This window comes from Zeugodacus cucurbitae, chromosome 2, assembly GCF_028554725.1.
Source record: "Zeugodacus cucurbitae isolate PBARC_wt_2022May chromosome 2, idZeuCucr1.2, whole genome shotgun sequence".
Taxonomy (NCBI): domain Eukaryota; kingdom Metazoa; phylum Arthropoda; class Insecta; order Diptera; family Tephritidae; genus Zeugodacus; species Zeugodacus cucurbitae.
In genome coordinates this window covers 86,303,542-86,327,706 of record NC_071667.1, presented here as the reverse complement: position 1 = coordinate 86,327,706, position 24,165 = coordinate 86,303,542, and the positions used below count along the sequence as shown (strand labels likewise).

Genomic DNA, 24,165 nt, shown 5'->3' with positions numbered 1-24,165 from the left:
AATCTAAAAAAATTCCTTTCTTCATTTCTTGTTTACCTTCCCCATTCCATTACTTTTGAAACATTTAAAATATACGCCTTCAGTATTCCCATCCTGTATGTACCGAATTTCGGTCCTCAAATACCCACGTTTACAACATTTTGTTTCTGGTTTTGAATATTCATTGCCCATCTCATGTTACGCATATGTTGTCCGAACCCATTGCCCAATCACAGATTCATATTATTATTTCCTGGATTCATGGCTACTTACTCATCAACCAGATTGTAGTCCATTCCTTTCATACACTCGTATTTAGGGAAGTGAAACAGTATGCCTGAAGCATAGGTAATTTTATTTCTAATATGGTACAAAGAATTTTGGTGAGAGAAATTAATGGCCTACCTATTTACGGACATCTTTTATTGACATGTAAACAGGAATTGTGTGGACGTGTATAAATTTAAAAACAGGAGGACCACATTTCCAATAAAACAGTGTGACATGGGTATTTTTAGACCGAAAGTTTGGCCTTTAATGAATGGCTACATAAATTCGTGTGTTTGTTTGCTGGCATTGGCGAATATGTCAACTGTCGGTTTCGCCATTAAATTCTGGTATTGTGAAGAAAAATGTCTCCCATTGAAGCCTGGCTACATGCCTGCCATGTCTTGTGTTCGTTTGTGGATTTTTCAGAATTTCTTGAAAAGTTCAAAAGGCAGGCATTTTCTTTCAGCCGCTTTTCTTAAATTGCTTTTGGGTGTTTTTATCAGATTTCATTTCTTTGCACCTTCCTTCCCTTACTCTCCTTTCTTCATGCTGTTTTTACCTTAATTTGCATTCGTCTTGGCTCGCATTTCCCACAGCGGACATATTTTAAAGAAGAGGGAAAATGGGGAAGTATTCTCCATGTGTACTTTGTTGCTACTTTGTTTTTACTCTGTGAAAGAGCTCTTTAAAGCTTTGCGACAGTTTAAAATGACCTTTTTCGAGCAATTTATTTTGTAAAAGTTAAGTGTGTATTCTCTCAAGAAGGTCTACGTTCTGTGGTCGGTTATGCGGTTTCTGCAAATGTTTAAATTGGTTAGAAAAAAATATACCCAAGAAATGTTTTTTAAATAAATATTTAATTAATTAAATTTTGTTTAGTTTTGTGCTTGCCATTGTGTGATATATAAAGAAGTAAAGGAGTCCATCTTCAATACCAAAGAGTCAAGCAACATTTTTCCAGGTTTCATCAAGCTATTTCAAATGTTTCGAGAAAATAAAAAGCTGATGAAATTCAAAATAACGCTATATTGAAAGTGGTCATGGTTGTGAATGGATATCGCTTCATCCGATATCAACCCAATTGGTTAATTAATTGTACTAAGAAGACGTAATATGAATGATTCGAACCAAATTTAATTGCAATTTGTTGTATTAGTTTCTGAGATGTGACTTCCGTATTCATTTTGTAGCGTAAAATAATAAAATATTCTACAAACAGCATATCATTGGTGTATAACTTTTCTATACCCTTTACTATACTATCCTTAATCGGAGGGGAAACAAGCCTGCCAAATTACATATACGCGTCTCATGTTTACATATGTATGTACATAGATGTAAAGTTGTTTGCTTGTGTAATTCTACACACGACGGCAAAGCTGCCACAGCTTCATAATATAATTAAGAACTTGTTGCACTTGTCTACAGATAAATGGGAAATACTTCCTCGTTGACATCCACCCCATATGTAGTTTGTACCTCACCACTAGCCACATGGCAAATAAAGTCCTCAACTCAAAATAATTAATTTAATTATACAGCCTGAAACGCGTGAATGCAATATCGCCCATTTTGTGACTCATATGTGCTGAAGGGGGGAAGGGCAGATTTCAGCCTTTAATTATTACAGAACCAAAATTAAGTGCACATCTGTGAACTGTTGTAATATGAACCTCAATAATTTAATTTAAATTCATAATAACAAAGGACATCCAAACAGTTTTAAGCCGCGGCCGATGACTTTTATGAAAATCATTTTAATCAGAATGACAATTGAGGGGTGACTGCGATGGTACTGTGCAAGGCTAGTGATAGTTTAAATTTCTAACAAGCGCAGAACAGCTGCGACTTTATTACAGTCCAAACCTATTAGTATGAGAAGCATATATGCAAGCAGTTCAAGCCGTTTAGTCTACGTAAAATAAGTAAAAATGGTTCGTGAAAGAAAAGCTGTGTGATGCGTTACAAAGCCTTTACTCGGCCATACAAAAGCACGTACTAAATATGAATTCTTCTGCAATATCGCCGTATGCGGCGTAGCGTAGTCTAAGGCACATTGCATTTCATTGCGAGAGAGTGAGCATGCGCACTAAGAAGTCAGTGCCTTGCGATTTGCTCCGTTCCTAGCTCTGGAGGAGAAAAGTGGGAATAGTATTAATTCGAAGTTATGGTGAGCAAACATATTTGCTTATATATTTGATAACAACTCCTAGATTCTAAAGCAACAAATTTTGATCTAACCTTGATAGTCTTGTATTTTCTCATAAGATGATATAATTATATACATTATATGTCAGAGCATTAATCATTAATCGCTATATATTTGGATAATTTAAATATGTATGTTAGGAATATCTGTGAACGCCTGACTGGTTAATGTTTCAATTTCAGCTTGCGAACTGAAGCTTCAATGCCAAATATATTGTGTATCTTCATTTAAAGAAAAACTTTTGTCATATCTACTTCTGCCTTGCGATAATCTGTTTCTAATGGAATTAATTTAAATTTGAAAGAGATGTGACACCTTCTCTCCACTTGTGTGCCTACTCAATTGGTACATCTTTCCGCTTCGCACAGCTTAATCATTATTGTTGCTTTTGATTTATGGCCATGGCCAATGCATTGAGTTCTCGTTTCAGGTCTGTCGCTCGTCTTGTGTCTGTCTGCTGTCGTTCCCATTTGGTTGCCAAATTGTGTGCTTTTGTCTGTCTCCGGTGATTATTTGTTTAAATCACGGTTGTTGCGCTCAGCCCCGCCCACTTGTTTTATTTGTGTTGTTGTAGCAATTTATGCATGTGTTTTCTGAATTGGTTGTGATTGAGTTAGATACCTTTTGACTGAATTTGACATTATGCTGACAGCCGGTCGTGCGTTTACCTTTCCTTTCATCTGCTTCTGTGGCACATTTCGTCCGTCCGGCCCTCCCATCATTTTGTGAACCATATTTCGTTGGCTTCATTTGCTCACCGGAGCTTATTGTTGCTTTTGTGTACGCTTGTGTTGTGCGCCGATATTTTCTTTGAGGATCCTAGGATTACCGTTGATTCACTTAATATTGTGGAATTTATTTCATTCAGTATTTTATATTTATATATAGTGTTTGTATATTCTATATAAGTACATATGCTAGCGAAGTGACCTTTTCTTCATTTATGCAAATTATTCGATAAAGGTTTTCGATGAAACACAATCTCTTGAAGAAATGAATATCTGCGAAAGCTTATTGAGTTCTCTTCATAGTCTCATAACTGAATTGTCAAATGTATTTAGTTAATGATGATGCTAAGATAGGATGCCACATAATTAAGAAAAATCAGCAACACCTTTAATATTTAAACAAATAAAGTAAATTGCTGTCGTCGCTGGAATTCAGTTAAACGAATGCATGTGGCCCAAATATTCGAAAAGTGACAACAGTATTTCGCAATTAATTCTTACCACAAACATGCAGACTACGGGCGAAGCGAAAAGCAATTACAATTTTTCTTCGCTCGGTTGGAGAAACGCACATTCGCTTGGTTTGCCTGCGCGCTGACTCATGTGTACATTCAGTGGTGCGTGTTTAGTACATTGGTACATGATACTCCCTCAACTGTGTGTGGGCGGATGCTTCTGTCTGCATCATGTTGCTTATACGCAATGGCGCACACAACATAAAGTGAAAAGCAAAGCACCGAGTATTGGAAATAATGATAATTTAGTGCGTTGAACCAGCATCCACATTAAACATAATCAGTTATTCAGGTTAATACAATGCTGCCTCTTATTTATTAGTCGAAATATTATTGGCGAATTTGCATTAACGAGTTGGATCTCTGGTGTGTTTTCACATACTTTATGCTTATTTACCTGTTTTTTTGCGTGTGATTGCGTTAATTATTTGTGCGCGTTTGCTGCTCTCTCCAATTTTTTTCACTTTTTCCTAATGGCTGCAATTTGCGGGTTTACCTTCCAGCTAATGCTCATGGAAAGTAGTCGATTTTTCTTAAGCTCTATTATGTCTCCCTATTACTTCTACATATGTATTTCGAATATACCTACCTAATACCAAATACATTCGCAAATTTTCTTTATATTATTCGACACTTCTAGTACTCACTTATATAAGTATGCTCGCATATCTCCAAATATATTGATTGCACAATAGCAAATACCATGAAGTGCCAAAAATGTGGTAATAATTTTCATATTTCGTAAATCTATTGCAATAGAATGCAAATGCCGTTTCATCCGTAGCTTTAACCGTGTCTTTGACAAAGTGTCGTATCCCCAAGGTGAGCAGCACTTAAGGCAGCAGCCAACAACTTAGAAGTGCAAAGTAATTCAACTTCGAGCTCGAAAGGCTTAATATATACTACAAGGTCACTTCAGAAATTTCGACTTTCAACTTTTCACTCTCAGCAGGCGAACAGCGTGCCGTTATTTAGCATTTCCGCAAAACACCAAAAATGAAATGTGGAAATGGAAGAAAATTATAAATTAAGAGGAGTTCCCATGGCTACAACCCAGGATGGTGACAATCTGAAAGGTAATTTTGGTTATTTCTTGAAATTTCCATTATTAACGCTGACAAATAAAGGAAAGTGCTGAACTGGCTGTAATTATTATCATATTTGAGGATAATTATAGTGCCACAAGTTAAAATATTGCGGATTAATCACATAATCTTTCCTGAGGTGGCTGAAGGCATAACCAATTTTAAAGAATATATTTGGTGTATTTCTCCACTTAGCTGATTCATATTAAAGTTTAATAATTTTTGTATTTTACTATAATAATTTTTAATAACAATTTGTAATTTATATTCATTTAGAAAGGCATTTTTGTTGTACCTATGTATGGGAGTATCTGCTATGCTTCCTTAAACGACAACAATGCTCTTTTCCTGCTGCAAAAATTCCACGGTAATTCACAATAGTTTGATGTACATAATTTTTGGCTACCATGAATCACAGAATTGAAAGCACATTCAATAAAGATTTAATAAAATTTTAAGTGATAAAGATGTGGGTATAGAAATGATGGTGGGAACTGCAAGGGGCATTCACAAATAGTCACATGTCTTTGTATAGACTTCTTCAGCACTTCGGTCGTATTTATCAGCAACATTTTAAAAATATTTTAAGAGTAAAAGAGTAGGAAATACAAACATTAACGTTTGCATTATTCTTCGAAATCGCATTCCGAATAAATCCGAATTCTCTAATATTCGGTATATATTTACATAAACCAGCCAATAACTTTCGCTCAAATGAAACGTGAAATATCTCGCATTTTGCCGCCAATGGATCCGTCAAAGGAACAAATGCAAAAAGGGAATTCCTTGTTCTAGTGAGTAATGTCTTCCCGGAATGCGTCCATCGAAATTCGGTTTTGAAATGCATTTGACATTTGCACTTGGCTGCCGTGTGACTGAAGCGTGTCACTGTGGAATGTTTGACGGGTGCTGATTTGTTGTTTTACTCGCAGGCGCGAAAGCGTTGAAGCGCGAATAGATTGATAACGGTGATATAATGGAGAGCTAGTATATTTAAATACACTTAAAAATAGACATGACTGTGAGGAACAAAGCAATTCATTTACACATGGAGTGCAACCAGGCTGAACGTGGAAAGGTGAAGTGTTCACCGAAAATATTGCTGTTTACAAAATTCGATTCCATTTACATACCGCTATTATAGTTTTATTTCATAGCTTTTAACATAACTCTTCGACGTGAGTGTAGTCAGCCGATGTTCATATAAGTTTTCATAACTTTCTCTACAGATGAATGCTCTTTCTAGGCTAGACAATGTGAAGAGGAATATTCTATTCTAACCATATTTTTCAAAGATGTATTTAAAACTGGAAACATTAATGGAGATATGCAGGAAGGCAAATACTGTATGTATTGGAGGTCCAACGCACCGTTCATGCTGAAGGATTATCGGATATATTCCTGAATAATTCAGATGTTTAGACTTATATCTTCTCTCTTTCATCTAAAGATTTTTTTCTTATTTAATAAATATTATCCAGGGTTTGGAATGCATTAAGCAGAAGTTTTCAATAAGTGCAAGTCTCACTCACACTCATTCTGGGTTTCTAGCACATTCAATGGCTGCGAGCATTTTTGCACTTTTTGGACCACTTTACCATTTCATGTTTCTTTCGATATATATATATCCTTGAATTTGAACGCGCATTAGCCCAGGACAAGAAGGCATCTGTGCTCTTTTTGTCATTTATTGTCGGCTGGGTGGCGTTACCTGCAGCTTTCACCTGAGTTTGCCTTGCCACACGCACCCACGTACACATCGACCAGAGCATTGTTCTACAAGATAATCGATTTTATTTCACTTTAAATGCTTAAAGTGTGCAAGTGCCCGCATGCGATGGCGCTTTCGAGAGCAATGTATATTTAATTTCCCAATTGCTTGAAGTGGATGGTTCTTGAACATTCAAGCTGACGTGGAATTATTGGAATATATAGATATATACTCGGTTTCGGCTCTATGGAAAATTATGTGGAGTAAAGTGGGAATAGCGAGCCTTAGATGGAAATTTAGAATCAAAATTGGTCTGAGTCCAAGTTGGGACATTCACTACACTTTTTTTGAAAGCTTTATGAAACATTGACTTTTCAGGAAAAATCAGGACGGGAAGAAAGACATCATAAATTTCGGTCAAAGCTTTGAAAATATACTTTTTATTATTCGGGTTTTCTAAGTGTATTTTAATTATTTTGACAATTGAAGATGATTTTTTATATATCCACAATCCAACTTTACTGCTCCATCATGGCTTTAATTAAATTGTGTCATATAATGCACATGTAATTTACCGTTACTGTTTACCCACAATTGTTATTAGCATTCGCTTTCAATAACATTACTCTCTGGGTTTTCGGTAATTTCGGCCAGCGCCAGCAGCGTTTGTTTGCCACAGAATGTTAACATTTATCAGACCGATGAAGAGTTAACAATGCATTAAAGATGGCGACCAGACCAATTCAACTCAAATACCGAATAGGAAGGAGGATCTAGGGTAGGACGGTAGTGAGCAGCACATACCCATAGTAGATTGACGCCACAGCTATCGGAAATCCAATACTTTGTTGCTTATAAATAATGTGACTCTTGTCGCGGACTTTGGCTTATATATCTCCATTGCTTCACGAGATCTCGCATACCTTTGAGCCGTTTGTTGCACAAAGGTTGAAACTCTCTTAGCATTCGGGTTCTTCTCTGCCAAATGTTGGTTGGTATACTTGCTTTCAAAAAGCTTGATAACCAGAGACCAATAAAATCCAGCCAAATTGTTCACTCGCAGGTTGAAAGTGTGCAGCTTGTTGGTGTTGTGGCTACCTTTGCCTGTTGTCTATAGCACGATAAACAAGTTAATGGGGAGAAGGCTTCATCTGTGGCGTAGTTACCGTTAGTGTTTTCGTTGTTCGATGTTGTTGTTTGTAGTTTGCTGGTGAAGTTGGTCGCATTAGTGCTGCTGATGTGCTGTTTTTGCGGCTTTTGCGGCATGCACGCCTTCTGCCAAGCCCTGAGTGCTGCGAACGTGTAGATGCGGTGTTCGCACTGCTTCCCGGCTTTGCTGCTCCATTAAAAGCCGACTTGTTCGGTTTAGATTGGCAATGACACAGCAATTCGTTGTCGTTGTTGCGGTTTGGCAAAGTTTTTCTGACCTTGAAGGGGGGAGTATTCAATGCATATGTACGTGTGTGGTGGTATGTAAGGGGAAGTACAAACTACAGCTCAAAAAGTTAGAATAGTATATGTATGGGTGTAAATGAAAGAATAAAAGAGAATTGAGAATATGGAAAGAAGTTGAAACTGATATGTTATTGAGTGAGTCTTGAATATGAAATACTAATTGAAATAACAAATTAAGCCGTGTTCACACGTTATTTTAGTCACTGTAAGAGTATGCCATTTAAGGCTTTTAAAAATTAAAAATTTTTACTAATGGTAAGACTTCAAGATCAGATAAGAACAAAACATTAATCTTTGTTGAATACTTTAACCATATACTAAAATATAACTATAGAAATTTGTAATTATAAACGGAGTATTGTCACATATTCATCCAGTCCTAGGCTGGCTTCAAATCAAAGAGCAAGGCATAAACCGTATGACAGCTAAGCAAGTAAACGCCGGCTGCCATTTTTGTTGACCGAAAATGACCTGCGCTTGAACCACGAGACCTGCCCACTAGCTCGAGACTTTATAATTAGATTTATGGCTTAGATTTTGTGTATAACCGTGGTGGTTGGTGGACATTACGAGATACCTAGAGATATATAAATACAATACAGCCAAACGCATGTTGCTTGTTCGTAGTCAAGGTGACTTTGCGTTGAGTTTGACCAAAATTTTAATTGTCCTCCATTAGGGTTTGTTATTGCAGCTTCGCTTATCTCTGCTTTGGCTTGTCTTCTGCTCAAAATAGCCTAATTAGTATTCAGGTTTGCGCAAGTAATTGGAGTTTTTGATTTTATTTCCCCGTGTGTACTTTAAAGTTTCCGAAGTTGAAAGTCAAATGTTCTTCGAAAGAGTTGCCTGACTGCCGGCGCAGATGACACTGAGTGTCTTTTACTTTGATATACTTCGTAGCCCGAGGATACTTAAGTGACTTTATTACGCTTGTTGTAATTAAAAGTTGTGCTTTCTTACCTTGAAAATCAGGCACTCACCTGCGTGAAGCATTGCAGGAATAAAGCAATTATTGAGTGTAAAATGAAATAAAGTAAAATTTTAGTTGAAATCTTCTTGCAAAATACATTAGATCCAAGTAATTTCATTGTGTTTCGCATAATTTAATTTAATTTTTTGTCTTGAAAAGAAACAAACCAACAGTCTTGAAAAAAAAGTAGAAGAGAGCAGCATACAAGTAATTGCGGTAATTGAATAAATACCAAGAACAAAGCGCAGTGCGATATGACGACATGACGACATGATCGATGAACCCACTAAATTATCAGCTGCCAACTTAACATCTTGATTTCGCATTCAGCTGCTACACGCGGCGTATACGCAACATTCTCAGGCACACACATTAGTCATACCATACATACATACGCACATCTACCTATACATAGATAAATCATGAGTGAATGAGTGTTTTATTCACTTCAGTGCACCTCATATACATAATTCACAGCTTCATAGTTGATTTGTTGTTGTTGCTGCGACTAAACAGGTGCCAATTCAATATTGACTTTGGAAATGGTGTGGAATCGTCTCATCCGTGGACTGTCAACAGGCGTGGGGCTTGGGTACACGACACATCGGAGTACACCTGCTTCGAGTAAGTTATGTGTTGACATACATTTATTGATGTTCATCTGCTTTTATGCGCTCACACACACATACACACACGGCATTTTCACAGCGGATGAACCTTTGATTGATTAATGTGACGTCAATCATAACTGAACGTTCGTAAATGCTGACAAGTTTCAAGATGGAAGGTTTTCTATTTACTGCGATTGAGTATGTGTGTGTAAGTGTTCATGCATAAATTTCATTCCAATTAATCTAACGGGAACAGCGAGTGAAAAGCGATCGCTTAGCCATCCTTTGCAACACAAATAGGAGAGAAAGAAGAAGAAGAGAGTTCATGCAGCTATTTCCCACCTACATATAGTAATTTCATAATAAAATTCATTTACACACGTGTAATTGCCAAATATGTTTGTATGTGTGTATGAGCTGCGTTGGGTTTGTTTGATGTCAGACGTTTTGTCGTCGAAGGGGTCAGAGTTCGGTGGATGTTAAAGGTGGAGGCAACATGCTTCCTCACATACAAAAAAAAAACGTGACTCCATATTGCTAGAATCAGTGTGTGTGAACATTAGTTGAGCTATAATTTAATAAAAGAGAAAGTTTTCGCTGTGTGTATGAGTATGTTTACTGTGTGTCCCTCCCATCGACAGGAACATTGCTGCAGGTGTAAGAATTCAAATACCGCATTAAAATGTAGTTGTGTTAAGCGCAGGCATTACCATCCTTCGAAAACAAAGGTATTTGGGAACAGTTTGCAGTTGCGGTCTCTTTCGCTCTCTCTAGTGTTGAGTATTGCAAAGAGACGAAGGAAATAGCACGCAGAAATTTAAAAATGAGATAATTGTTGAAGCAAAAAACAAATATTTTTCTAAAGATATTAAATACTAACAATACTTCTGAGACACTTTTACGATTATTATTTTTAAAGTCTCCAATGTGTTCAAGTCTAACTATATAATCTTAAAAATAAATAAATTAATTCACACAGTGCAGAGAGCAATTTCCGCTCTAATTCCTCTCTCATGCTCTTTCTCTCTCTCTTGCATTATTTTGTTACGTTCGTTACGTGCTAACGTTGTGTAACGCTTACGGCATAAAGCGAATATAATGGCAAACACGACAGGATATCAAATCAGTTTGTCCACAATCGTAGCGAGTAACGGTGGATTACGCGAAGAGCTCGCCAAATGCCAGGTAACGCGTTACTGAATGTCACAAAGAGTAAATAATCAAAAAAGTATCCAATAAAAGCAACAATTCAGTGAAGTGCAGACGCTTACTTATTCGACTGTTGAATGGTATTTATAGTGGATTTTTATTGCCATAAGCGCAGGATTCGAGTGCATCTGAGAAGTTTTAAAGGACCAACACATCAATATACTCGTACATATGGAATAGTGAATTCACTCTCGTGTGTGTGTGTGTGGGTTTAAAGGCACTTCATTGTGTTTGACGGCGGAATTAATGAAGTTGTCACACGTCGACGCGTCCAAATGAGCGAACTTTTTCTTCATTTCAAATGTATTGTTTCCTCAAATTGACTGCGACAAATGTGAATGGCAGTGGCAGTGTGTTCCTATGTGTAATAAAAGTCATCACAACAACAAATGAAAAAGTAAACAAGAACAGCTGTTAGCTGTTGTAAGCAATTTCAAATGGTTTTCTCGTTGTGTTTGTGAGGAATTGCTTATATTGTGTCTCATTGCTAATTAAGGCAAACACACAAAGGACAGTCCGCGAGTTGTTGTGCAATTGTTGAATACCGTCGGCATTTCAAAGCGTTTGCGTGACTTGTATATCGGTGATAAGTCGTTTTGTTGGCACGGCTACTTAATTAAAGCTACTTAAACTTGGCACAAAAAGAAATACGGCAGCCAGTAGACATCAAATAACGGGTTAACAGAGTGCTTACTAATTTTTGCATTTGTTTGATAAACAGATCGCTTTGTTTACTTCACTTCGGTCGCTGAAGTTTAAACAATTTTCCAGGCAATTAAATTTTGGAGCGCCCTTGGCTCGCCACTTTCATTTAATCAATGATGCTTTCGGAAGATCGTGAATTGCGGCTCTTATAACTGCAATTAAATAAAATGTAAACAGAATTGTTTAAACTATAAAAGCTCCTAATTAAAGCTACTCATTATTCGATCTTGAATCAGCCTTTAAATAATCAAAAAACAAAGAGAATATCTGATAAACATGAATTTGACATTCCATTCAATTTAGTATTTCCTCTTACTATTTCCAGTTTAAAATTGAGCATTATTTAACACAAATTATGTGCTGGCGTTATCTTTCATTTGCAATTAGTAAGCGTAGACTTTGAAAGGTGGAGCTTAATTTGTAACGGTAGAATTTTATATGGGCGGTTGGGTATTATAATTACTGAGTGAGTAGCCGCTGTTTCGTAATAACAAGTGCATAATTAGAAATTTGTATGAAGCAGATAAGAACGTGCGGATTTTGAACTTATCAATAAGGGTTGCGTATACGCCATGGCGTATCTCAACGCCACCAGGAAGGAAGTAAAATAAATTTATAATTGAATTAAAAATAAAGGTTTATTTAGCAGTTAACTCAGCGGTGTCTAGAAAAATTAATTAAAAAAGACATTATGTGGTTAACTGGATAAAAAATTTAAAATCGGAATTTAAGTGAATATCTCATGCGATAATACTGTGAGCAACAAAATCACCATTTCAATTTAAAAGTAAGAAGTTTAATAATCATATCTGCCAGTACAGGCTGAATTGTAACAGTGCATATCAGGGAAACAGGATATCAACAAAAATATCATAAATACAGTTATCAGTCATTAGCACGTCGTACGAGTCTTCTTTGACAAAATGTTTTGGATATTACGTCGCACCGGCGCTGCGAATTTCTTCAATTCGCTGAACAACAATTGCAGCTCATCGAAGGGCGGCAATAGTTCTGGCACACAAGGTAAGTAAAATTACCCGGAAAAGGTAATTTATTAAGGAAATTTGTGCCAATTATGCACCAAATATCGAATTCTATTGAACACCAAATTTAATGATGGGCTTGGTATTCTGAGGAATACCCTCGCAATTTAATTTAAACGGCAAAAGCCTGTTTTTACCGTAAAAACTTACCGTAATTGATATTTAACCAACGATTATTAGTACATGCGTGCAACTGGTTGATATCAAAACCAGTTCTGAGGACTTTACTTGAATACTGCCAATATGTAATCAATAGTTAGGTTTAAGTTATAAAACCTAGCGCGTAAGCTTTGTAATACCCTTCTCTCTCTGACATCGACCGCATACACATCTACTTATTAATACTTTGACTTACCATTTATTTTTCATCTTTCTTTTCAAAACAAAAAAGGATTTTCCAACGAAGGACTGAATTTGTGACAGATGATAATACTTTTTATACTTTTATAATTATATTCATTTGCTTCAGGCCGTTACTGTTAACTATTATGAGCATATTCCACCGCGTACAACATAGTTGTACAAATATAAATATTTAAGAATGTTGATATTTTGCGCTTGTCCTTTTAAGCATACAATGTAATATAGTGAAAACAAAACTCAAGTCGGAATGCCTAAGAGAATGAGTACGGTGTCCGCTTTTCATTTGAGAGTGCTCAAAGTTTAGCGCAAACTTCCCACATGCTAGCTAGTCCATACTTCCAGACACATCGCACAACTACATACAGGGTGCGCCATCTCTAAGACGGTTTGTAAGCAAAAATTTCGAAAATTAGTTTTGTATTTGAGATATTTTTTATTTCAAAATTTTATAATGTTTTTCAACTGCCTTTTGAATGCGTCATCAATCCAGAGAATTGAATCAGTAAAATTAAATATTTTCTGCTGTCCCTTCTATTACGTTTTTGAGATAACTAAGTAATACAATATTTACATGCTGACAAAAAAGAGATGGTGCACCCTGTACCAGCATAATATAGCGCTAACACGACAATATGTAAAGCAAAAGTAGTTTTGCCCACAACAAACGCCCAAACTAACCACAAAGTCAATAAAAGTTTGCATGAGCATATGGACAAGTACACCACGCCCCGCATGTCCTCCCATGCATGTTTGCGTCTAAAAAGATTGCTGGAAGTACTCGCCACAGTTCGCCGCCTACGGTGGCTGCACTTCGATGCACTTTAATTATGGCCGGGGAGGGAGGAAGTGTGTCTGCACCCTCATGTGTGTTCATTATGTTAATGCATGGGCGGTTGTACAAGTGCTTATGCGCGTAGAACATATGAGTTTGAGGCAAAGTGCCGGATACATAACGAATGAATGAACGTGTGTGTATTTGCTGTCGGAGAGATGACGCGCTAGTAAATATTAATAGAACATAGCGCGATGTTTGAGTGAATTTCACGGAGGAAAAAACTAGCAAAGCAGTGACCTTGAAAGACAAAGAATTCTTAATTTTTCAGGATTTCAAGCTCCTTGCGCAACCTCTAAATCTTTTTTGATTGACCTAAAACTTTGTATATACTAGCTTTTTGGCTATTCTCATATTTCTAGGGGGTGCGATCGAGAATCGGAATACTTTGGAAAATAAGGGCCACCCTAATGTACATATAAGTATGTGATTTTGTTATTATGCTATTCTTTGAAGTGGAGCAGCTGGGGGTTTGAAATAATATTTCTACATGTAAATAATTAGAGTATTTGAAATTTATTCCTGGAAATTGAAATTCCATTCTATTAAATCTCAATTCCATTTATATCTCTAAGTTCTAGCGGAATTATTAAAATGTTGTGAGTAAATCTCACTTTCCAAATCTAGACTAGACCTTAACTGTTGCATTACATTGACATAGTTATGTGCGACGTTTTGTTATTATTTGAATTTAATTCAGCCTTGTCCTCCCTTTTGGCTTCTTTCAAATTTTCGTAATTTTCAGCAACGGTGGCTCCAGCAGTTGGAACAGAGTATAATCAGCAGCAAAAAAATGTACACTTTTAATATAAATGACAGGTTCGAGTGCCCTAGCAATTGGAAACAATTTGGCAAATATTGAATGTAATTTCTTGTGGAATTTCCTTTTTGAAATATTTAAGTTAAATTTACTAAAGAAGCCGAAATATATGTTGAAATTAATAGTGAAGCATTTGAAGGCAATTCAACTTCAGCAACTCGACAGTGGAATACCCTCTATGACAGCCCTACACAGTCACTCAAAAGTACATGTGTGTGTAGAGAATATTAAGCAGACGACTGGTGAGTGAATTTTTCTAAGTATGCAGAAGTCAAAACGAAATGTGAAAATAATTGCCGAGCGGCAGATAAGTTGCACTAACGGAAGATATAGAATTTTCTGCTAAAAAGGCACGACAAACACACAAAATGGGGACGATCCTTTCAGCGGGTGCAAACGGAAGCATTTGGGTCTAATAGCAGAAACAGTTATTATAATAAGTGTGCATACTAATGGCCAGAGGGAGTTACTAAGAAGTCCAGTCAAGCGCGCAAACCAGTCGGCAAGCCAAACGAAGCTCACCAAATGACAGAGCAATTGATGAGATGTGACTCGAGGCACAATATAGTGGCCTAAGCAGGCGTAAAGATGATGTGGCATCTGCAGTTACCGTTAGTCGCTCACTAAATTACACACTGACATACTTTCCACGCCTGCCTCCATGGAAATATTCACAGAATACCCACATTTAATCCCGTATCACCGTAAAAGCCACAGAGCTCCATTGGTTCGTTCGTTCGCCATTTAACTTTGGTCGCACAGCTCTCCGCTGGATTTATGATTATTATTAGACACCTACTTCCGTTGACGACTTTTGTATTCTTTCAGAAGCGCTTGCATCAGCAAATCTGAACGGCGGTTAAAAGCGAGAGCGAAAGAGTATAAATGGCGGCATTGTGAGCGTGTGCAAATTACGTTTATGTGAGCGAAGCAGGATGCGCCATTGAGAAAGGATAACGTTGCGAATCTTTGTCGTAAAGTTTTTTGAAATGTGCAACGGTGCGTAAAATAACAAACTTAATGCTTGGCGCAAGTAGAGTGGAAGAACGGTGAATGCACTGTATCGTTATGAGCGCCCGAAGGTGACGACGGCCCAATCGCATAGACATTGCTGTCAACTACTCTTACGTTTGCACAGCAAGCGCTCGCTGAAATAGAAACCTTGCGGTTCCACATCTGTGTAGGGTCTTTAATTGTGGCCACGATCAGGTAATATGAAATTGTCCAGGCATCGAGGTCCGTTTTCCTCAAATCTGGTACATCTGTTCTCAGAGGAAGGCAGAAACAGTAGAACTTTCTTCTGAGAATAATTACTAAAGAAGTACAAATACACTGAAACTGAAACTTTGAAACTTGCATGTAAAAAACGATACTGATAATCACCTCTGATATTAATGGAGTTTCTTTGAAACGACATAAGTGTTGTCATAAACATCTTTGGAACAGCAGGTGAAGCGCAACTAAACTCTCAAAATACGAACCAACCAAATCAAACCAGTTTTCCTTATACAAATTTTTGCAACTTGAATGGTTCTGGGAGGTAGTACCCCTCATATAACGAGAGTCAACAAATTGTCTGGCAATTTTAAGGGATTTAACGCGTCAATGCGAAAATACCTCCTTGGCATAACATTAAGGCTGATGTAGGCAACAGTGACGTACGCAGAAATGGAAATTCAGATAATGCTGATTAAGCCTTTTCGCATAGACCAAAAGGGGGGCCAATGCTGCCTGCAGAGCAAGAATATGGCAAACACAAAGCGTAATTAACGGCAACTTAACCGTAAACTCACACTTCCCCGGGATATATTGTTGTCAAGTTATAATTAGAGTGTGGTGAAATTAGCGGGTTGTGCGTATGAAATTATTCATTAAGTCATTGACGAGCCAAAAACATACGAAATGCGTAAAAATAAACAAGTTCATCTGGTAATGTGTGTGTTAGTTAAGTGTATTCGTTTTGGATCGCATTCTTTTAAAGAAATGGCAATTTATTTTGGTGAGGTGAGGTTATTTTCTCCCTCCGAAGCTTCTAAAAGGAAGTGGTCTCATCAGATATTTGTGAATACTGCCTTAATAAGAAAAAAAAAAACACTTCTTTTACCAGTTGTGACTGTTGATTCCCCATTGTGCTCTGTTCCATTTTGCACCTCTTCCTAGAAGTATAATTTACTTATGGCATCCATTAAATGTTTGCCTTTCCAGCTTTTAAAGTAATTTATTGGCTTTCACAGCAACCAAGTGGCAAATTCAACTTTTATTCTCGGCTTTAATACTTACCGACATTCATTCTTTCGTTCTGCCATGGAATTGTGTGTGTTTCCCTTTAATAAGAAAATTAAATTTTTTTCTGAGAATTTACATAATGCAAAATCGACATTGATGAGGGCAATTTAGGCGCATGATGGCCGACCGCCGGTGAAATAAGTCAAGTTTAGATTCGCTCTCAAGGTGATTAATTGGGGTCTAGTTCTAAAGAATGGCTATAAGAGTGTCTACCGTGGCGCACATTTCGATAACAATAATGAGAAGGGTTGTGCATAATGCCGAACGATATTTTCCTCCCAAATATGTACAGCCGAACCATCGTCTAGTCAAGAGTTACCTGCTGAAAATAAATATTTTGTGCGCTCCAAAATGTCACAAAGTACAACTACAAGGCTTGGAGGAAGTGTTGTTGGCGCAACAAATCACAGTCTAAATCGCAAGATCGTGCAACTTTTATTTCTCGGATTTTGTGTTTGTATTTACCGTGGAAGCATTATTTAATATGTGCTATCTCGTTGCGAAAAGCAAATCACAATTTATCTTTCTGCATTTCACGAGCGCTGTAAACTTTTTAAGCCACGGCAGGACACATTCGAAATTTGCTTGAGCGGCAGAAAAACTTGTGCGGCATTTTGTGACACATTTTCGCCGCGAATGAGCGATTAGATTAAATAAAACTTTGCCACAAATACAACAACAAATCCACAACATACACGGTATGCATGAGCATGTCAAGAAAGAGGTAGTAGAGTAGGCGAATCGCACCGCGTCATGCTGGATTTACCGCTTTGTGCCATAACTTTATACGAGGCAGGAAGGCAGTTTTGAAAAGGTGCAAATGTGCGCAGCTTTATTTTAATATTCAAAACTCTCCCAAAATACAAATGCCATAAGCAAGAAAACTTTTACGCTTTTCGCAAAATTTGTTTCCTCATTTTATGGTTCACTTATCCCTAAATTATAAAGCAGTAACACGAAACGAGACTTTTTGTTATGAGGACCCCCCTCCTCTACTTCGCGCCCAAAGAGTTATATAAGGGTATCCAATTTTTCACTTCAGCAATCACATATGAATACATTCAATGGATCTTCTGGTTTGGGGAGCTTTCGAGAAGCGATACAAAAAAGCATCTTGCTATACTTTATAAATTTTTAATTTCACATGTTCAACCTTTATCATAATCTGAAAATGAAAACATATTCCAAATTTAAGTATTAAAGCATCAAAATGACAGAAGTATGACATGAGATTATCATTTCTCTCTCAGTACATTCAATTGGGGGATTTATTATCACACAATAAGAAAGTTCGAAATATATCGGTAAAATAGCGGACCTATGCTTGTGAAATCTTATATATATAAATATATGTTATTCTATCTGTTAGTAGTTCTAAGACCATACTAGTCATGACTCCAGAAGAAAAGAGCTAATGTTAGAAGATTTATAAAAGCAGAGTCAATAACTCATGAATCTGTAGGAGCAATAAAGGTCCTTTGATACAATCACAATGCTTCGTTTACCGTACCTTGGTTTCCAGTGCTTCAAACTCTGTTCAAAGTTGGAGTGTTCTATGTTAAATTAGTATTTTATTGAAACTATACACCATTGAACCAATTGTTAAGCATTCAACTAAGTTCATCTAACAAATGTTTCAAATTAGTTTGCTTTGCTGTTGCAACAACTGCCGAACGTCATTTTCAAATATTGCTCCAATTAATTGCTCGCCATGCAGAAATTTTCCATCCGATTACACAAAAATGTAATTTCCATCTAATTCAAATATTTTTTGACAGCAAAACCATCGACACATGCTATTAGCACACACTCACACACAATGGAAGATACGCAGAACAATTAACAAATGGAACTCCGCCGATTGACCCCACAATTTTTAGAACAACAAATAGCACAGTAAGTGAACTGCCCTCAAACTAAGTGCCGGATTTAGTAGAAGCTGCCGTTGCGTGAGATCCGCACTAATTTGTGTGTTTGCATTCACGAATTCTCTCAACTCACAGCGTGTGGCTCAATGAAAAATCAATAGGGACAATTAACGGACAACAGCAATTCCCGCCTATTCAGAATGTGTACTTATTGAAGAGCACGAATAACGGTTTTTACCACGAATCGATTTAAAGGCAACTGTAATTCAGCTTGGGATGGATCGGGATATGAACTTATTGACCGATTTCTTAACATTTATTTTTTGTTATTTTATTCGCCCAATCCTTCTAGCCAAAGCACTGTATGTGGCATTTGTGCCAATATTTACGTTAAAACCCTATTTAAATTAACCGACAACTCAAGTGTCGATGCTGTTAGCATTGCGCGAATAGTTGAAAATAGCCTCACATCTGCGCATTATTGGTGAGATGCATTTACTGAGAGGCAAATAAATGGAATAATCTAAAATTTGTGGAGGGGAAAACGAAAGCAAAATAGACGAAACTAAAACTTATTTGTTTTACATTTTCATTTTCATATTTGCTTTTGTTTCTCCTTTTGCTTCGCCTTCATAAACAGTAAACAACAAATTCAAAAATACAAAAATACAACAACAACAATAAAAGCCATGCCAATTCGAGTCCGAGTTCGTTGGCTGTTGGCAATATTTTAATGAGTTTAGCTTCACTCCGATTGTTCTCCGGGTTTGCGGCACTTGTCGGTCAACATCATTTGATTTCGCCCCCTTAGGCCAGCTAGAATTGTCCACAGTCGCTTTCATCGACATTCTATGTAAACAACATTTATTGTGTTGGCCTGTTTGGTCAACAATTTGTTGCTCACAACAATTTTGTTGTTATTAAAACCGCAATTTCAGCAATTCGGGTCAACTGACATTGGCAACACGTTTTCACATAGGTACAGTGAAATATGCATATGGTAAACTAACGGTAAACGTTTTGCTTTCACATTTAAAGGTTTTCCTTCGGAGAAAGGCCATTTTAATAAAGTGCCTTTGGCCTCTTGTATTGAGAATTATGTATCCCGCGTGCTTGTGCATAAATATTTTCTGGTTAAATTTCGGAAATGCGAAAATTTACGAAACATTTAAGTCGGTTGACACCGAAGGCTGGCACAGCACATCCGCTCGCTGGCCTTCATTGCATGTCTCAAGGTCGTTTGTCCGTTTCATTTGTTTTTGTTCTTTTGTAAATATGTTTGTACACACGATTGCATGCATGTCAGTGCACAAATCGCTTGTTCAAATATCATTTGCCTCTCTGTTTGTCTAGATATGCCCGTCTGTTTTTGCTCCGTTTGTGTGTGTCTCTATGGTTTAGATAAATATTTATTAAGCCAGGAGGAATTATGTTGGCACATTTGCAACACAGCTGCAAATACATTGGCTCACAATTACGCGTGGAAGTTGAAAGACTTGTCAAATTATGGCTCTTCGTTAAATATGCTTAGATGTTTGTTAATTATATATAAATTATAAATATTTAGAAGTGTATAGTGACGAGTTCCTAAGATTAAAGTTGCCAAAATTTACTTCTGACTTTAGATCCATTTTTAATTTCACAGTACTGTAGGGCATGTTGCAGCTCTCAATGTGATTCAAAACAAACACTCAAATGTCGCTAATCAAACTTTATAAACCAGTCTCTTTAGGAATCTTTTGCTCTTGTGAGACATGTAAAGAAATTGCATGAATCGTGTTTGAAAGTTTCTAGACAGGCTCTGCTCGTCAGCAAAGACAAAGCAAAACCAAAAGCACTTACTAAAATAATCCTGCTCAACTTCGAAAGAAACGGGAGAAAAACGCTGAAATAGTTCAAGAGAATTATATGCAGTTTAAGTAAGTTTCGTTTAACGGTTTGTTCTGTTCGGATATACTCGTAAACCGAGTGTAAAGTGTAAAGTGTATGACAAAGTTGTCTTATAAGGATTAACAAATTACCAGAAGTTAAGGATATAATAGTATATACATAGGACCCTGCTGTTATTCATATCTAGCTTAACCAAGTATAATTTGTTCTTTATTCCTACTTGAAACTTTTTTTTTGATCAAATGCTTACTCTTCAATATAGTATTATTAGGTTGGCGAGTTTTACGGAATCCATCTGTTACACCAATTGGTAGACCCTGTAAAAGTTAAAGAGATTAAGAAAGCTTTAGCTTTGCTAAGGTTCACCGCACATACTTTGCTTTACATATCAAAAAGTCGTTGTGATTAACTGCCAACTGTCAGCTGTCAAAACCTGTTGTTTATACTTGTACAAAACGAACTCAGAATAGTCAAGGAAAATTGGTAGGCAAACGAGGATGTGTGTGAGCGCCATAAACTCATATGCATTAGTGTACAGACACGCAATAGATATACCGCATTGCCAGTCAAGGCTGCTTTTAGTACCTGCCGTGAGCCAGCACTGACAATATTCGAACTAACTGCCGAAATCGCCCGGAGTGCGGGGCCCTTGCTATCAAATCGCAAACAAAAAGCGGCAATTTCACTTCGTTTAAATTCTTGCAGCGATATACATTTTATTGGCCCCTGGCTTTGTTGTAGGATTCCGTGTATTTACTTTCATGAGTATCGACACCAAACGAACGATTTGTTTGGGTGAGCATTTGGAGTAGTGTCGGTGCGGCTTTGTGATGACATCGAACAAACAAAGGAAAAAATGTTGGTTTTTGGCACTTGGTCAGACACGTGAGCACCTTTGTGCATTCACACCGCTTGCTATTAACTTTTTCGGCCACAAAATTGTTCTGCTTTTGACAAACTCACCCACCCATAGTCTGAGATTGTGGTTGTGTCCAGACCCAACGGGACGGCATTCGCATAGATTTGTGCTAAGTTACGTGAAACTTGGTTACATTTCGGTTTTATTTGTCTCCCAAATGTTGACACGTTGTTGGTGTGCACAGTTCTCTGTTTACTTGGAGGGCCACTCTGCATGGATCGGATGGACATGAGTACACACAGAAGCATCAAGTGACTTTTAATTGAAAAAATGTCGAAAGGACATTTCATTTGTTCACTTCTCAACGGCTTTTGAACAATCGAGCTGTTGTTAGACAGTTATAAGTGAGGTTATAGCACTTGAGACACCAATACGTGTCAGTTATCGGACTGTTGTTGCTGGCGCTAAAAATGAGATCCCAATATGTTATTAAAGTAAGTACTATTAATTACTTTCTTCACTGAATTCAGTAAAAGATATGGAACTTCATTGTACCTAGTTAAGCAACTTCATAGAACTAATTCCTGAGCGTTCTTCACAACCTCTCCATTCCATTAAATGGCACTCACTTGTGACTTAGTTGCGTCTGCTTTTATATTCGCCATCCATCATCCACCGTAGTTGCATATATTCGCGCCGTCTTTCGCTCGGGTAGCGCGAGCGGCAGCCAGTTCGTATACGTCACCTCCGCCGTTAGCATACTCCATTGGACGAGAATGGCGGGAATGACACTCTAAACAGAATTTATGTGCACCAAATTAAATAAGCCGTCGGCAAGCATAAATAAAATGAAGAAATGAAGAGCATTAAATTAAGCCTAGCTGTGCTGTGTGTTCGCCATATGGCGGCAGTTGATTGGACATTTGCATGCAATTTTGCTCAAAATGCTTCAATTAAATTACAAATTATTTTATAACGGCCTCTTGTTTGGGCGCTATTGCTTCAGCGATGGGTTTGCAGCAGCGAGACTTGGCCTCTTCAAAGCGAGACTGGTAGGAAAGGAAGGCGAAATCTCTTGGGTATGCGCGCCTTCTCTGTCATTGTGCAAACAACTTGTGGGCGCTGAGTTTCATTAGCGAAGTTCGCTTTGTTGCTGTTGTTTTATTTGTATAATTAAACATAGATTCCTCTGTGAGACGCTTGCAGTTTGCTTGGGAATGCTTGTGTATGCAAAACGAGCGCATCAAGTAAACTGGTTGACATTTGAAGTTTTCTGCGAATTCGACATTGTTGTTCTTTGGCATTTGTTGATTTTCCTTGTGTTTTTCCAGATTTCATTTCCAGCAACGAGATGTTTTTAAATTTTACTGAATGTCGCCTGTCACCTGCCTCAGCCTTCCACTGGTTCTGTTCTTATTTTCGAGTATTTTAAACGAAAGCGAATCGTTTGCCTTTAAAGAGGAAATATGCAGCAAAGAAATTGCAATAAAAGCAACCGCGAAGGACTGGTGCCGTCAGCACGTTTGGCGATTCCGTCAACCGACTCGTAATTCCATTTAAATAAGAAACCTTATTCTGATTGAATATTTTCGTGCTGAGAAATTGCAGGACATCAAGGAGGACGAAAGATTTGCTTGATATGTTGACAACGGTCGAAAGAGAACAGGTCGAAAGGATTCAGTATTGTTCAATACGTCTTGACCTATCAGAAGAGAAAGGAAGGAAGAATTCCTACAGCTCAACACTCGCGAATATTTACTTTTCACGAAATTAATATATTTGAGCTCTTTATAGGGGCGAACGGTTGCTCGTGAACTTAAGGAAGAATTAACTTGAGAATATTTCGTTGGAACTGAATGACTTTCATCTAGGCTAAAGTCAAACATATTTTACAGAGAATGTAAATAATAACAAAAAAAAAGTCTGCACTCCTGACTGTAATTGAAAATGTTAAATCATCCAGTATTTTAAGCCAAAGCGAGTACACTTGACCACATCGATGCACTTGAATTTCAATCGAAAATTCTAACTCCATTTCGAATTGTGGTCATCCACATGCAGAGAATGAATACATTTGCATCATTTTTAGAATATCTCTGTTACAAAGTGCACTTCGCTCTGCGGTTACATACAGAGTGCGGAGAGTGATCTGTGCTAGCTTTAGGGTGGAGTGAGGTCAATCAAATCACTCCAATTTCACTAGCAGTAAGTTTATCCTGGCATTAGAGTAGTTAATATAGCTGAATTTCTCTGATTTTAACAAAAATGTGATGACATCGGCATTTAATATAGTGTGGCCATTACAGATTTACTATTTTAGCTGCTTTATATGAGTGTGTGTGTTTGGCTTTGTGTGTACGAATGTAGTGAATTACTCAGCGAAGTCGTAACAGTGAGGTAATGTGTTACGTAGCTAATTAGCTATTAATGTAATTATGTTAAAATAGTTCAGCAACTACAGCCATATGTCACATTCACGCGCCATAATTAACAGCAATTACTAAAGGTGAACTCTGATGGTTTTGGAATATACCGCAATGGATTACTTTGATCTAAGTTGCAATCAATGTGATAAATACGAGTAAATATTTAGGATATACATACATATATAGTCATAGTGTATTTAGTCAATTGTTACAAAGTAGTCGGACACTTTCGAATAATTTACTGCATTTTGTGATTGATTTTTAGATTAGTTCTGTGTTATGTAAAACCAACAAATGTTAACTGTGTCAATGCTACTTTGATGACATTCTA

The 24,165-nt window shown here is 37.2% G+C and overlaps 1 protein-coding gene across 2 annotated transcripts in view; it reads left to right on the top strand.

Annotated features, from left to right (window-relative positions):
* LOC105220715 (uncharacterized) overlaps window positions 1-24,165 on the top strand; it is a 134,698-nt gene that overhangs the window by 42,208 nt on the left and 68,325 nt on the right. The window contains exon 1 of one of the 2 annotated variants that reach the window (XM_054230437.1): window positions 10,675-12,470. The exons of the other annotated variant lie outside the window; for it this stretch is intronic. Within the exon in view, the coding sequence (XP_054086412.1) occupies window positions 12,371-12,470 (100 nt within the window). The 5' untranslated portion in view covers window positions 10,675-12,370. Of the gene's footprint in view, window positions 1-10,674; window positions 12,471-24,165 lie in introns of those variants that run through there. 2 annotated transcript variants of the gene reach the window in all.